The sequence below is a fragment of the Myotis lucifugus genome, unplaced genomic scaffold (assembly GCF_000147115.1).
Source record: "Myotis lucifugus unplaced genomic scaffold, Myoluc2.0 scaffold_229, whole genome shotgun sequence".
Lineage (NCBI taxonomy): Eukaryota > Metazoa > Chordata > Mammalia > Chiroptera > Vespertilionidae > Myotis > Myotis lucifugus.
In genome coordinates, this window is record NW_005871277.1 from 1,454,363 (window position 1) to 1,470,396 (window position 16,034).

A 16,034-nucleotide genomic window follows, 5' to 3' on the forward strand; every position below is an offset into this window, starting at 1 on the left:
TATGGTGGTGATGGTGATGATGGTGGTGATGGTGATGATAATGGTGGTAATAATGGGGATAGTGGTGATGTTGATGACGATGATGGCATTATGATGATGGTGATGATAGCTAACAGTTAGCATGCACTTACCACATGCCTGGCACTGTTTTTTTTGTTTTGTTTTGCTAGACATTTGATAATTTAATCCTCACAACAGTTCTTTGCCTTAGAAGCTAGTTTTCTGCCAATTTTACAGAAACCGGAAACTGAGGCTCAAAGAAGTTAAGTATCTGCTTAAGGTCACATGCAGAAATCATGGCAGAGCTGGGACCAGAACCCAAGCCCCCAAGTCCCCATCCAAGGTTGTTCCCTAATGTCTCGAGGTCCTGCTCAAAAGGGGCCAGTGACACAGGGTGGCACGTAGTGTTTGGGCAGAGGGAGGTCCAGCCCAGTCCTTTGACCCATTGGCCCGAGGCCCCAGGGCCAGGAAGGGAGGCCTGTGGAAGCTCTTTGGCACCGGAGCTCCAGGCAGTAAGAGTTGTCCTCACTGGGGATGGAGGGCTTTCGAGTTATTCTGAGAGCTGGGCTTCTCTGAAGTGAAGCCAGGGGTGGAAGTGTCTAACATGACATTTCCAAAGATAGCTGGGCGGGGCTGGTGCCGTGGTGGTTGAGGCTGGCCCTGGGGAATAGCTGTGCCGGGTGGTTGGCCAAGCAATGTGGAGTGAGTTGGCCTGTCAAGTGGTATGTGACAGAAGTCACATGGGCGTGTCTCCTGCTTGGGTGCAGCGAGACCGCTCTGCTTGCTTTCGGAGGCCTTGCTGTGAGGCTGGTCCGACGGCACACACAACATAGGTTGTTAGGCTAGAGCAGTGGTTCTCAACCTGTGGGTCGCGACCCCTTTGGCGGTCAAATGACCCTTTCACAGGGGTCGCCTAAGACCATCCTGCATATCAGATATTTACATGACGATTGGTAACAGTAGCAACATTACAGTTATGAAGTAGCAACAAAAATAATTTTATGGTTGTGGGTCACAACTGTTTTTAAAGGGCCAGAAGGTTGAGAACCACTGGTCTAGAGGCTACAGTATTTAAAAAAATAGTAATGACAGCACTACTACTAGTAACAATAGTGGGAATGGTAGCAATAGCTACTATCAGTAATGGTAATTATGCCAATGCTAATATCTATATATATAAAAGGCTAATATGCAAAGTGTCCCCTCGGGAGGTCGACTGGGAGACCGTCAGTTCGATCGCTTGCTATGACATGCACCAACCACCAGGGGGTGGTGCAGAACGAAGGAAGGCCCTGGCTGGCCTTGATCGCTGGCCAGGCCTAGGGACCCTACCCGTGCATGAATTTCGTGCACCGGGCCTCTAGTAATAATGATAATAGCAGTAGAGAATGCAGTGGCAGCCTTGGCCTAGAATCCTGCCCCCACCACTTCCCCGCTGAGTGGTCTTGGACACACCACTTAACCTTTTTGTGTCTTCATGTATAAAATGAGATAATCATAGTGTTTAGGATTTCTATGAGGAGTACATGAGGTCCCAGCAACTGTGCCTGGTACAGTCAGGGCTGAAGTTTATCAGAATCATGACAACGGCCGAAACAAAGATGCACTCTTTTTATGTGCCACATGCTCCATGTGCATGATCTCATTTAATCTCACGTCACCCTGACCAGGTAGGCGCTATTACCATTCCCAGTTTATAGATGAATAAACTGAGGCTTGGGCGGCTGAAGGCTCTTGTTCAAGGTCACACACCGGTAGCCAACATTTGAACTCACCATGTCTGACTCCAACGCTAAGGCAGATGTGGGGAAGTGGTGGGAGGGGTGGAAAGGAAGGGATTCAAGAGCTCTTTGGTGATGAGAAGTGACTGACATCTTCTCACAAAACGGTGAGCCTCCATCAAAATAATTTTAGCAAACTGCTTTGCAACGTGCACAGCGCTTCATGGTGGGTCCCACCCATGAGTGAGGACCTACTATGTGGCTGGCACATTGGAGATTCCTGGGAGCATTTAAAAACACCAGTGCCCAGCCCCCACCCTGAGGGCTCTGATGCACAGCCAGGTGAGGGCCGTGGTGTGTGGTGGTGAGTTGGCCAAATGAATGGATTGGGCTCATCCTGTTGGCTCAGCTTCTTCATGCAAACGCTCAGGGCACAGGTGAGCCCCTGATGGGCGGTAGAATCCCCGGTATGTTCCGCCAGAAGGAAACGAGGCGGGAGAAGCATGGGCTTTGGGGTCACCCAGCCCAGGTGAGCCGGCTTGAGTCTGTCCACCTATTGAGTCAGTTTCCTTGTTGGAAACAAACCTCAGTGGGTGGTCATGAGAATGAGCAGGATCACAGACGTCAGGGCCTGGCACAGAGCACGGTGCCCGGTGCCTGATGGACAGGTGTAACTCACACGTCAAGATCTCCGTGGGCGAGTCCACTTGGAGAGGCTGAGACCCACTTGGAGACCCAGAAACGCTAGACCTGAGCTCATCGGAGGGTGCACGATGCCCCCGTGTGGTTAAAACTGAGTCTGTCTGGGAACAGGAGTGTCTCTAATGTAAAGTTAAAACAATACTCATTGCTTTTAGCGGCACCACCTCATACTTGAGGTTGGGGCTATTCTGGTAACATCGTTTTGGCTGTCTACAAGCAGCTTCTGATGCGCAGAACTCAGCTTCAACTCTCAGGGGATGTTAACAGGGACAACAACGTCTCATTTAAAAAGTCACAGACGTGTGGTGGGTAATTGTAGTGTTGTCACATATAATAAAGGAGAGACCGCGCAGCTGGGAGGGCTGTCAATTAAACAGGACACGCCACCCAGGGCAACCTGACATGGCCCCACCCGGCGGCTCTAATTTGAGGTCCTGCCCTGTGGTCTCCCAGGCTGTGTGCGGAGGGAAAGGCCTTTGAAGTTCTGAGCCTTCTCCAGAACCCATGGGGTTTCAAAATATCTTCGTATATTTTAAAAAGAGGTGTATTTAAGAGAAGAGGCAGCTAGTTTCTGCCCGAACCAAAACCCACCATCGGAAAAGACAAACACATCTTCCTTTGGAAGGGTGGAAGGTCTGAGATTGTGAGCCGGAGTTCCAGTGTCACGCTGTCCCTAGGAAACCAGGCCGCCTCTGGTGGGATTTTAGCTGGCACATGACTGTGGGAGCCTCAGAAGGCCGCCCCTGCCCTGAGCTCACTGTCCATGTGCAGACAGTTCAGAATGAACGGTGTGACTATCACCCCTGTGCAGGGCAGGGCCCGGGACGAAAGCAGCTGCTTCCCTATGGCGTGGCTTGTCTGCCACCGTACACATTAGTGTCACCTGCCCAGACCTGCATTCTGTATTTTAGGCCCAGGCCCCAGGTGCTCTGTACCTGTATTTGGTCCACAGCTTCAGGGAATTGTCTAAGCCAGCATTTGTAGATTTCAGGATTTCATAAATGAGTGAAATTACAAGAATCTTCTGTTCTCACTTGGGAGTTGTCAACCTCCTGTTATTCTGCAGAGAACAACCCAAAGTGATGGCCACCTCCTTTCCTAAGAGGGCAGTCTCCGTGCAGTCCGTCCCGCCCACTGTGCTCGGGAAGGAGCACTGTTGCTATGGCCCAGCACCTGGGAACCCAGGGGGCTTTGGGCAGCACTCCGGGGCGAGTGAAGCATCCAAGAGAGAAGGCTTAGAGGAGAAAACCATTGTCTTACACTCTTTAATTTATTATATATATGCACATCTGTTCTATGTACAATACTTGGTTCTATCAAACAGTCGTACAAGGCATTCTATTGGTAATCCTCCCCAAAATAGATTCAGATAAAATAGATCTTTGTGCACTTCGTGGACTAGCAAAACTCAAGACTTACTGATTTCAGTTTTAGGCCGTACATTCAATTCAGAATATACAGAATTAGGATTAAGGCGGTAAAAGTGGGCTGAAAGAAACCACAGGATTCGGAACAACTGAACTGTATTCTCACATCAGAGCCACAGTGTGAACAGCAAGGGTAGTGCGCATGGCCTTTCACTGCAGTGTGAGGAGCTTCCTGGAATCTAAGGTGATGCACGGGGCGGGCAAGCAGCTGAAGGCCCTGTGGAGGCTTCGCCAGGGGCTCATTCCCTCGCTGCCTCTCCTTTCTTGGGTTCTTGCTTCAGTTTGTAATCAGCCAGGGCGGCCTTGATCGCATCTTCAGCCAGCACTGGAAGGACAGGAAGGAGAGAGAGCCTGAGTTTCTAGACAAAACAGTCTTAGGAGTGGAATTTCTAAGAGGCGAGGGCAGCGGTATTGGGCAGGGCCTCACGGTCACCCAGGTTAGTTTCTGAGCCTCTGCGGATCGACTTTCTTTTCTATAAAACTGGACAATCCTGCTGTTCTTGCTGGGACTGTGTGAGGACTTACTATGTGGCTGGCACACAGTAGGGACACAACAAATATTCGTTCTCATCTGCTCACAGGAGAGACTGAAGTGAATGTAGTGGGTGCTGGGTAAGCTAGCTGGCGTAACTTAGGTCATGTCATCTGCTGATAGCATGGTGTCACCACATTACTCTCTAGTGATCTTAAGCTTGAACACTGACTTAGGAGTGAGGCTTTGGAGGAAAATAAAAATCGAGAGGGCTGGAATGAGAGCAGAAAGCAAGCCAACGGCAGAGCCTCAGCTCAGGTCTCAGGACCAGAGAAGCTGGAAGAAAAGGCCGGATTTTTCTGAAGTGTGTGAAAATCTTTACAAGCTGTGTCCTTTATTCATGGCTACTTGAATTCCAACTCAAGTGGAAAGAACTTGGGTCTTAGCAGACTTCCTGAAGACTGCATCGGCATGTCCCTGTCCCAGTTCTCGGCTCTCCTGAGTCCTCTCCTGGCAAGAGGCCTGGCTCTCTGCTGGTGTTTAACTAATTTGGTCAGTAAACCACCATCAATCTGTTAGGAATGCTGTTTCTCATTCCCTCCTTTCCCAAGAAGGTTGAGAGGAGAGGGAAATAGCTTTAAATTTAAGTCAGAGACTGAGCTGGAAAGCCAAGCATCAGTCCTAAGACATCTGGGCTTAGTCATCCCATAGATGCAGATACAGAGCAACGTATGTGGACAGGAAGTGAGGAAATACACAACGAATGGGGTTATGTGGAAGCTGACTTTTCTCCTCTGCGGCCCTCACTTTCCTGCAATGGTGGGAACAGCACAGATTCTGGAATCAGAGACTGGGGTGTAGACTGGGGCTTTCTCACTTAAGAGCCGTGTGACCAGTGCTTTAACCGGAACCCGTTTCCTCATCGTAAGGGGAGAGAAATGGCACCTCTGTGGCCTGAAGGATGTCGCTGAGGTTTACAGATGATGCTATGGAGTGCTCAGCACGAGGCCTGGCACACACCACCCCCCAGAGGCTGTCCTGGCGATGGCTGAGGCCGTGGGCTCGAGCCCTCGAAAGGTTATAGACGGACTCCATGACCACAAAGGACTCGTCATTACTCTGTCACAAATGCAAGTTGACTCCATGACCTAATTCCTCCCAGCTGTCCGGCCGCTGGCCTTCGGGGGCAGAGACTTACTGGAGCAGTGCAGCTTCACGGGGGGCAGGCACAGCTCCTTGGCGATGTCTGTGTTCTTGATGGTCAAGGCTTCCTCCACCTGAGGCACATGGGAAAGACACGCAGTGTCAGCGAGGCTCTGTCTTGAGGGACAGACAATAACCTGGGAGGCCCCAGAGGCTCTCAGGACAGGGTGAATGGGGGTTTCCGTTAATAACCCCAAACAAAGGACCCAGGACCTTCTCAGGACCCCACCGGGGTGTCAAGGCTGCAGGTGGGATTCTCGGGTAGGAAGTGTGCACAGCCGGAGGCTGGGGTGAGCAGGGCCGGCACAGACACTCTAGGAGCCGAAGAGAACCTGTGACAAGTCTCCTTGGAATCAGATTTGCTGGAGGCCAGAAACATGAGTCTTTTCTTTAAAATGCAGTGACTTCCTATGCTGGTTTTGTGAATATCAGCTTCTCTGATGTCCTTGTACCAAACGTTTAGAGTAAGTCCCTTTAACTAGCAGTGCTGATGGCACTAGGCGGTCGGAGGGGGCGGACAGGCCGTGGCACTCCAACACCGTGGCAGTGGCACAGGTGGGTCCTGGGCTAGGAGCTCCCTTTGGGCTCATCCCGGGCTGAAAGGAGACTAGCTCCTCCCGCCTGGGGCTCGGTCCAGAGCCCGAGGGCAGAACAAGAGGCAGGCGGTTCCTTGCCCCCCTGCAACAGTCCCAGCATCTTAAGGAAAGCCAGCTTGTCGTCCTGTCCCCTAACTTCCCAATGCCACTAATTCTACTCCATTATGACTTAAGTTCTGTTCCTGGGAACTCAGGATGGGAGGATGTAAAGGTCAAAGAAAGGCCCCCTTCCCCCCTTTCCTGACCACAACTCACAGGCCCTTCGGGTCAGGTCCTGGGAGCACAGGTGCCTCGTCTCCCTCTCCCCCCTTTCCCTGCAGACAGTTGGTGACAAATCACCGCAGAGCCACCTCCTGCCGGACAGGCCAGGCCTGTGCTTCCTTGGCCCCAAGGAGCTTGGCAGCCAGAAGGCCCAGAGCCACGGAAAGCAGGTGGCATGAGGCGTGGCTTGCGCTTCGCTGTCGAGCTGCCCAGCTCCCCGAGCACTCTTCCCTACGACCCTGAACTTGGTCCCTCGGGGCTACAAGGATGTGCAGCCTGCGGTTTAGCTTTTCTGAGAGGTTTGAATGACTAGATTTTAGAAAGTCCAGTTCTTCACTGGGCTGGGGAAAGAGGCGCTGGCAGAGAAAAGGATGGGAAAGATGTTCCTGCCTTTCTTGTCTCCATTCAGAGGGCCTGCCCCCACCCCCCGTCACTGTTTGGATGTGCTTGCTCACTCTGCCCCTCCCTGGATGTGTGTTTGACTCTTCAGTCCCTGTTAGTACAGGCCAGTTTGTTATTCCATGAACCCTTAAAAGCCACCTGCAGTCCTTCCCGAAACAGGATGGGAGGAAATAAACAAGAAAACAAACCACTACACAACACGCCCTGACCTGACCGACACGCTTAAGAAATTACACCACCAGCGACCTTGGAGAAAGCTAAGGTTTCATTTAAGCTCCATCTTGTTAGGTGAGAGGTGAGGATCTTTTTTTTCTATTTAATTAGAAACAAAATATCACAGAAAACCCCAAATAAAAAGGATCAACAACAAAAACAACCCCAAACTAAAAAACATTTAACAAAACAATCCACTGTTCCCAATGTGGAGAATTTAATAAAAATCTGGGCAGGAGAAATTAAAAAGAGTCTCAGAATGTATTTTTTAAAAATCAGTTATTTCCGCCCCCCTCCACCCACCAGACCTTTCCCTTAACTGAGCGCCATGTTTGTGGAAACCGTGACTTGATGCTGTCAGGTCTGCGAGTGACCTTACCGTCTTTCCTTTCACCCACTCGGTGGCCAGCGAGCTGGAGGCGATTGCGGAGCCACAGCCAAATGTTTTAAACCTGGCGTCCACGATCTTCCCCTCCTCATCCACCTGGATCTGGAAGAGATGGGGTGGGGCTGTCTGTAGAAGTGGCACTCACAGGGCTTCACGGGCTCTTCCCGAGACCGCGGTCTTGTTTCCACTTGAAGTTCTGGCGCTAATGACGATGTTTCCTGAGTTTGCTTTGTTCCGAGGAGCTCAGGGATAAGAGTTAAATATACACAATAGCATAGGACTGCGGTACAGATTAGCTAAATAATACGCCCCTTTGAAGTTTTGTTTTGTAACCCTCGCCTGCGTTTTGGCTATGAAGCTCTGCTCATGGCTGCTGTGTCAATCTGCCCTGGAAACGCTGGGGGAGCCTACGCTCACGGTCTCTAGTTAATGCTTTTTTCTTGGACACCAAACCATGCAGTGGTCCCGCCCTGCCCTGTTGCTGTTTTCTAAGACAGGCAGGCAGGCTCTGGCACGCTGCCCTCCCTCCATGAGGAAGCAGATTGTGAATAAAGCTTCGGTTTACCCAGCCTTCCTGTTGCCTTCAGTTTGGGGGAGGTCTGATTTATTGGATTTCTTATCTCACAGGGGATGGCTAGCTCAACGGCTGTGGTTTTCCTTTGGTAAAACTCACAGAACCTTTTACTTAACTGACGCTGGAAATGAAGCTGATTCAGTGAGAACAGGGTGATCGGTTTACTGTATCGGAAAGGGTCAGCACAGTGCACCAGCAGGAGCGCTAGGACAGGCTCATCCTGCCTCACAGGAGTCCAAATGGAGACCAAAGGGGATGGTGTATGCAAGTGCTCTGTGAACTACGAAGCACTGTAGGCCAAGAGATTCCCATTCCCGTTCCAGATGAAAACCAGCTGTACCTGTAATTTCATCACATCGCCACACGCTGGAGCCCCCACCAGTCCAGTCCCGACATTTTTGGATGTCTTGTCAAGAGACCCCACGTTTCTGGGATTTTCATAATGATCGACAACCTGAAATGAGAGTCAAGACAAATCACGATCACCCTTTTTGGTCTCGACTTGATGGTAAGCGCCAAGCCAGCAACCTGAACTTGGCAGGCAGTCACCAAATGCCAAATTTTACCCGGGTGGGAAGGCTCACGCTCAGGGCAATGAGAACCGTTTGTGACCCAAAGTCTTTTTGCGTCTCCTTTCCAACGACCTTAAGGGACTTGTGATACTGGAGGAAAATCATGTCATAGTTCCAGAGGCTTTTTAACCACCTATAACCATCGGACCTCGACCCACCTAGATGGCCAGGTTTGGGCTCAAATGGCATTTTTGTTATTTCCAAATACAGCCTCTTCTCAAAGGACAATAACGATTCAACAATTCTAAAAGTGACTATGAGCCATAAATTGAAGGCTTTCCCAGAAGCCTCGAGGAGACTGTTACAGGAAAACGATGCTATGAAACGTGTCCAAGTGGGTACGACGATAAAAATCAGGTCCCATCACGATTTCAGGGCCCTGAGGCCTCCCCGGTGCAGCAGCGCACCCCGGCGGCCAGGAGGCTGCCAGCCCGAGTCCCTTGGGCGGGCACTGTCCACAAAACACACCCCTGGGTGGGGGAGGAGCCAAGTCCCGGGCGACGAGCTGAAGCCAGGAGAGAATAAATGTCTATTCAAACCGGCACACGGAAGGCTCGAATAACCTTGAGGTTTTTTGTTTGTTTGTTTTTTTACCAGTTAGCCCAAGTGTGCCGATCGTCCGGCCCCCCTCCCCCCACCGTTCCGACCAGGATGCCAACTCCAAGCCCAAGGACCTACAAGGTAACATCCAATCGGTACTGTTTGCCCCCATGGTGAGTCACCACCTTCTTCGGTTGGTTGTGTCACAGTCTCCCGTCCAAGGGCCTTGACACGCCCCCCCCGCCAAGGGCTGCAAATCACACACCCATCCCTATGCCCCGCCCCAAACAAAACACGAAAATAAACACGACTGCGTACTGGCTCCGCTCGGGGGCTCTGAGCTCCTACAACATAGCGGCACCTGGAAGGTCTCTCTGTGCCAGGCACCCTGCCGAGGCTGCCACAGCACCCCCCTGTGTAGGGGCTGCTCAGAGACCCCCTTTCCAAATGGGGAGCAGGCTCGGAGAAGGACAGCGCCTTCCCCGAGGTCACTTGGCCGGGGCAGTGGTCCAGGCGTCAGGCCGGCAGGTCCTGACAGGACCCTCCTTCCCGGGCTCTTAGGACGTTCAGGGGCTGGGATGCAGGGCGTCGCGGCCAGCGGCAGGGCCCACGGACAGTTATTTTTATTTCGTGCGCGGTCAGCGTCACTGCGCAGCGAGGCGAGTGGAGGCAGTGTCACGCGATCCCTCCATCCAGGGCCGGGCGCCATCCCCACCCCGGGCCACGGTGGGGGCTCCCCAAGCAGCGCAGAGTCCCGCGGCCACTCCTCCCTAGGCTGGGCCTCTGTCCGGCACCGGCACCGGCCCGTCCCCTCCGACGGTCCTCGTCCTCCCGCCCCGGTCTCTGCGGACCCCGCGCATCCCCTTGTTAAGCCCTACCTTCTTGTGATAGAGCCGGGCGGGGGCTGACAGCTCCCGGGGCGGCAGGCGCGGGGTCCGGAGCAGCAGGACTGACGCAGCCCGCCGCAGACGACCCGCTCCAGTCGCCGCCATCTTCCGATTTGCGCCTGCGTAGGCCGAGCGCGAGGCCGAGGGGAGGGGCGCGTCTGCACGACGTCACCGCGGTTGCGTGCCCACGCCCTCACGCTCCGGGCACGTGTCGCGCACGTGTCCGCGCTGGGACCACGCCCCTCCGGGGGGCGGGGCGCGGAGCGGGGAGGTCTGAGGGGCAGGAGGGCTGGTCTTGGGTGCTGGGCTCTGGGTGTAAGAGGACCTCGGGCTGGAGTGCGGGACTCACGTTTACGTCCGCCGAGCCCACCGCCCGAATTCGGCGCGGAGGGCCAGCCCGTCCATCTTTCTCAACCCCAACGTGCAGCCGAGGGCTTGTCGGTTCCGAGCGGCTTAGTGACTTACCCAGGGTTGCTCAGGAGTTAGCTGCACTTGGGATTCGGATTCGGACAATCTGCGTTAGAATCCCGGTGTTGCTCCTTCCTGGTTGAGTGACCCTAGGCAAATGACATTAGCTCCCTAAGCCTCGATCTTTGTAATATGTAATTCAAGGACGATTTTTTCATTCATTCAAGTACGTGTGAAATACCTACTATGCATCAAGACGCTATACCAGGCTTTGGGAATCTAACGGAAAGAAAACCAGACATAATTCCTGCCTCATTAAACTTACCGGGGAAGGAGAAAGGCAATAAATAAACGCACCAATACTCCCCTACCTCAAAATGGGAGGCTTAATTAAGAAGGAAACGGACACCCTGTCCTGATTTTTAAAAAATGTATATGTCTATATTTGTTATCTATTTCTGTACAAACAACAGTAAACTTATATGACAATATCTGGCAATTGAGAGTTCCTAATTAAATGCCTAGTAATGTAATTTATTAATGTTGGTGTGCAGAATAAGATCTTATAAAATGAGAAAACTCACGTGTGCCTTTAACGCCTACTAAGCATCAGGCATTACATAAAGGGTGAAGAATCTTTTTGGGAAATGTGTTTTTCTCATGAATGGTGCAATCGATCCCTGAAAACTTGGGGTTTTCTCTGCGTTTGCGGGTCAGCTGGCGGGGATATTTGAACCAAGCGCCAGGACACACTAGACTAGGCAGTAAGGTATTTATTCCCAGTCATTTTGACCTTCTCCAGATGGCGCCAAACCCTTAACTAAGTCATCACACTCGCTCCCGGGCTTCCGATAATGGCCCCACTTCCTGTCCAAGGACCCTATTCTGTCCGAAGTGAGACGGAACACATGCCGAGTTACGGAGATGGTTGTTTTTCTCAAGAGAACTTTCACAGGTGTATAAAAATAACATGATTTGCGTGTATTTAGAGATTTTCCCCCTCACCTGAGGCTCACATTTCCCTTTCAGGCGGCAAGACAGCGAGGTTTTTGATCAGGCGCGCGCCGCGGATAGCCTCTACCTCCAGGGGTCTTAGGCGGCCCGGGGCAGACCCGGGAGTCGCTGGAAGCGCAAGATGGCGACGGCGGCCGCAGCGTCGGCTTCGGAACCGGAGACCGATCCCAAGGCGGGGCCCGAGGCTGAGGGCGAGGAGGACGAGGCGAAGGCGGACAGGACGAGGAGGAAAGTGTTAACGCGCGCCGTGGCCACTGCGGCCTGCAAGGCCATGGGGCCAGCGTGGGACGAGCAGCGGGAGGAAGGCGTGAGTGAGAGCGATGGAGACGAGGAGTTCGCCATGGCCTCCTCGGCGGAGAGCTCCCCCGGCGAGGACGAGTGGGAGTACGACGAAGAGGAGGAGAAGAACCAGCTGGAGATTGAACGGCTGGAGGAGCAGGTGCGTCCGGGGGTGGGCGGCGGGGTCCCCCTCTCCCCCAGGTTCCCGGGCCTGACCCTCCTCCTCCCGGGTCCGGAGCGGTAATGAAGCCGACGGCCGGAGCAGCAAACCCGCTATTCACCCGCAGCTCGAAGCGTTGGGGGCGCTTGCCTGGGGCTGTGCGGGCGTAATCCCATGGCAGCCTCGCCACGACCCAGGGAGGCGGTAGTGTGTCTGTCCCCCGTTTTACCGAGGAAACGGAAGCTCTCCGTGGAGGGACTTCTCCGGCGCGAGGCTACACTTCCGCTCAGCTACGCCCCGAGCGGAAACACCGCTCCCCTCGCCAGGAGGGGTTTCCCTGTAGGAACGAACGGAGATGCGGGACCACGGGGTAGGAAAGGCGGTATCGACCTTGAGGATGGTCGTAGGAATGGAAAGGTAGGGGTTTCGGCGTCCGGAGGCTGAGGCCCCGGCTGTGTGTGCTTGGCCGAGTTTTTTTTAATTTATTTTTTTATTGATTTTTTACAGAGAAGAAGGGAGAGGGAAGGGAGAGGGATAGAGAGTCAGAAACATCGACGAGAGCGAAACATCCATCAGCTGCCTCCTGCACACCCCCCACTGGGGATGTGACTGCAACCAGGGTACATGCCCTTGACCGGAATCGAACCCGGGACCCTTCAGTCCGCAGGCCGACGCTCTATCCACTGAGCCAAACCGGCTAGGGCTTGGCCGGGTTTCTTCGCGTCTTTGAGCCTCAGCTGCCTCGTCTGTAAATTGGGAGCAACACTTGCGCGTCGTGTAGTTGCGATGGTGGCAATGACCGTCAGCTGCCCGGCGCCTCGTAGTAACCGGATCTCTATCTAACCCAGTGGTTCTCAACCTTGGCTGCACATTAGAATCACCTGGGAATCTTGTTAAAATCCTGATTTCTGGGCCTCATCCTCCGGAAATTCTGTTTCTTTGTTACTAATGATGAGGCCCAGAAATCAGGGTTTTTTAAAAATATATATTTTATTGATTTTTTTTTTTTTACAGAGAGGAAGGAGAGGGATAGTGAGTTAGAAACATTGATCAGCTGCCTCCTGCACACCTCCCACTGGGGATGTGCCCGCAGCCAAGGTACATGCCCTTGACCAGAATCGAACCTGGGATCCTTCAGTCTGCAGGCCAGTGCTCTATCCACTGAGCCAAACCAGTTAGGGCAAGAAATCAGGATTTTAACAAGATTCCCAAGTGATTCTAATGTGCAGCCAAGGTTGAGAACCACTGATCTAACCTGTTAACTCCGGTATCGCCCGGGGTCCCAGCAGGAGATGTAAGTTACGATAATTTTCGTTAAGGTTAATAGAGGGAGGGACTAGTGTGTGTTTGTGAAGGTGGGCAGGGAAATGGGGAGGGGAGGTTAGCATCCCAGGGCTGGTCACAGCAGGACCTGTGTCCATCTCCCGGCCTGAAGAGGGGAGGGGGGACCGGTATTTTGAAAGGTGTGGATAGGGCGCCCGAGGAGCCAAGGCCTTTGGTCAAGGGGTGCAGCCCCGGTTTCCAATCAGGGGGTCGGGGTGGGAGGAGGCATACCATGGCCTCCCTCTCTTCCTCGCTCCAAGCATCTGCTGGTGGGTGCTGCTGGGCAAACCCTGCTGGAGGAGAGAACCAGAGACCCATCTATGTGGTCCACAGGGTGTGTGTGTGTGTGTGTGTGTGTGTGCGCGCGCGCGCGCGCGCCGTGAATTTGAGCACATTCTTTCTCACGTGCAAGTTATTTCAGTCTCAGAGCCTATGGCGTCCCAGTTGGTAAAATGAGGGTTGTTGTAGTGTCACCCCCCCTCCCCCTACCCACATACACATATGCAGGGCTGTTGTGGACCTTAAGTGACAGTGTGTGTAAAACTGCTGGCAGAGTTTGACACATAGTAGGTGCCATGCAAGGCCTCCTTTCTCCTTTCCCTGCCTTTCCCGTGGGTAGCATGTGTCCTTTCACAGGCCTCTGTTATCCCCCCCCCCCCCCCTCCAGTTTGCGTCATTAGGGAGTTAGGAAATCGGTTAGATCAGTCTGTGCAGTGGCTAAGCCGCCTCCTTGTTTAGAGCTTCCTTTGTTGTGCATGAAGTTCTGGGATGGGAATAGACCAGCGTGTGTACTCACTTGTCAGTGCTGAGTGAGCTCTGTGAAAATGTCTCATAAATGCATCTCAGCTTGCATTTCATGTACAGCCTTTCAGAGCATCTCCTATATATGCTATCGTCCTTTGGGCTAGACATCAGAAATTTAGACCAAAAATCACCCTAGAGGCAGTTCCTCTACGTCATGACTTTTACACCTTTTTCTTCTGAATTACACGTGGTACTCTGAGGGACGTTTGCACAGGCCTTCCTCACACTAACCGGTAAGGGCGCTCCCACCTCTCCATGCTCGGAAAACACAGTCAAACCAGGGAAGCTGTGAGTCGGTGGGGGACGGGGAGAGCCTAGGTCGTTCTTTAATGAGGAAAGCACATCTTTCACAAACTTAACTTTCTAAACTCTTGTTACTCCTGTGCCACACTTGACAGTCAGTTTGGAAGCGTCAGTGTGTGGTGACAGCCACTCGAGCTCATCCTGGTGCAGGTGAGGACACAGAACCAGGGGAGACGAGAGCGTGTGTGTCCTGGCCTCGTCCAGCCCTTTCGAACCATCACATAATCATGGATGGGTTCAGCTTGTCAAGCTTTATAAATCACGTGTAAGAGAACCTTGCTACGAGTCTTTTAAGGTTTTTGAAAGAATCAGGTCATATTCTTATCTGTTATTGATTCTTCTTTATCTTTTTTATGTGAATTGATACATACACAGTTCACATCTGTAAATTAGAAAGTATGTAATCAAATGAACACCACTGACCCATCGCTCGTCTGCGGGTTAGAGCTGCATGGGTACTGCTGCATGTGTCTGGGGCGCCTCCCCATCCCAGTCCTGCCTTGCCCCTTCTCCCGTGCCCCCTCCTAAAACCCAGTAACTACGTTCTTGAATCTTGTGTTTCCTTCTATTGGCAAACATACGGTTTTATCACTCAGGTATGCGTCCTTAAGCAATGTGTTGTCCACTTCTGTTTGTTTTTGAGCTTTTAAAAAAGTACGTCATGTTATACATAATCTTCTGGGACTGCTTTCCACCCAGCAGTGGGTTTCTAAGGTTCATCCATGTTACTTGTCATTGCAGTTTATTCATTTTGACAACTGCTTGATCAGTTCTAGCATTTGGATTGCTATAGTAGCCCCCCCCCCCCCCCCATTACAAACAGGCTACAACAAAACATTGTTTCTGTTGAACTGTGCTACCATTGAACATGTGTAAGAGTTTCTCTGCATTGGTGTTTTTCCGATTTATCTATTTTTTTGCATCGGTGTTTTTCAAACTGGGGTCATGGCCATGGGTCATGAATTCAGTTTGACTTTCCTGGTATTTATGTTTTACCACTGAGTGAGGTGTGGCAATCTTCATTTATGCCCCTTTGCATCCCTGCTTTTTAAATATCATTGTTTTGGGTTTCAGATAGTCTTACTAGTAAAACATTTGCTATCACATACAATTTAGAAAACACATAAGGAGAAGGATAACTTACATAGGGTGTCCCAAAATTACGCAAGAAGTAATTTTGAAAGAAAACACAGATTTATAATTAAAAATTGTAAATTTTTTATTGATTCATAAAGTATACAGTATAGGGTTATGTATGGAATAGGGTTATGTATGGAATAGCACATCGGGTAAATGGCCTCCACGGCTTTGCTGGCACATTGTCCCTGCTCCTGGGCCATAATTGGTACTTGGTAATGCTTATCAAATTGAAGGGATTGAAATCAAAGGGCAACAGATATTAGAATCTGATTCAATAAACCAAGTAAAATTAGGCTTTTATTTTTTGTTGTTGTTGTTAATGCTCACGCAAAATTCAAATCTTGCGTGAATTTTGGGACACCCTATACTTACCCACTTTTCTGCTCTTTCTTGTTGTTCTTTCTCCTTGATGCCAAGATTTCTTTAATCATCTCCTTCCTCTTTGAAGAACTTCCTTTAGCTATTCTTTAAGAGTGTAAGTCAGATAGTAACACATTTTTATAGTTTCCTTTTGTCTCAGATGTATGATAGCTTTTTAAGCACTTACTTTAATTTATTGTTTAAATTTTTAGTTTGAAAAGTGTCAGGTATAGAAATAGACCTTTATGTGCTTATCACTCAGCTTCAGAAGATATCAATCTGTTG

At 51.4% G+C, this 16,034-nt stretch overlaps 2 protein-coding genes across 8 annotated transcripts in view; one reads left to right on the forward strand and one right to left on the reverse strand.

The window, feature by feature from the left end:
- Positions 1-3,672: 3,672 nt before the first annotated feature.
- ISCU (iron-sulfur cluster assembly enzyme) lies at positions 3,673-10,105 on the reverse strand. Its single transcript, XM_006098328.3, has 5 exons — positions 9,950-10,105; positions 8,300-8,413; positions 7,377-7,487; positions 5,521-5,599; positions 3,673-4,175 (listed from the first exon to the last, which is right to left on the reverse strand). The coding sequence occupies exons 1-5, from the start codon at positions 10,061-10,063 to the stop codon at positions 4,090-4,092; spliced, it is 504 nt and encodes a 167-aa protein (XP_006098390.1). The 5' UTR covers positions 10,064-10,105; the 3' UTR covers positions 3,673-4,089.
- Positions 10,106-11,471: 1,366 nt separating this feature from the next.
- The window catches only part of SART3 (squamous cell carcinoma antigen recognized by T cells 3), a 45,091-nt gene continuing 40,528 nt past the window's right edge, over positions 11,472-16,034 (forward strand). For 4 of the 7 annotated variants that reach the window (XR_002831570.1, XR_002831569.1, XM_023762052.1 and 1 more), the window contains exon 1: positions 11,472-11,819. Coding sequence is in view for 5 of the 7 variants with exons in the window: in XM_023762052.1 (XP_023617820.1) it covers positions 11,502-11,819 (318 nt within the window). In the remaining 2 variants the exon portion in view is untranslated. The remainder of the gene's footprint in view (positions 11,820-16,034) is intronic. The other 3 variants (XM_023762054.1, XM_023762053.1, XM_006098326.3) reach the window with 2 other exon arrangements.

Coding starts and splice junctions, on each gene's coding strand:
- ISCU (XM_006098328.3), bottom strand. CDS start 10,063: ATGGCGGCGACTGGAGCGGGTCGTCTGCGGCGGGCTGCGTCAGTCCTG. Junction 5,600..7,376: donor AGTGGGTGAAAGGAAAGACG/GTAAGGTCACTC, acceptor CATGTGCCTCAG/GTGGAGGAAGCCTTGACCAT. Junction 4,176..5,520: donor CGTGAAGCTGCACTGCTCCA/GTAAGTCTCTGC, acceptor CTGTCCTTCCAG/TGCTGGCTGAAGATGCGATC.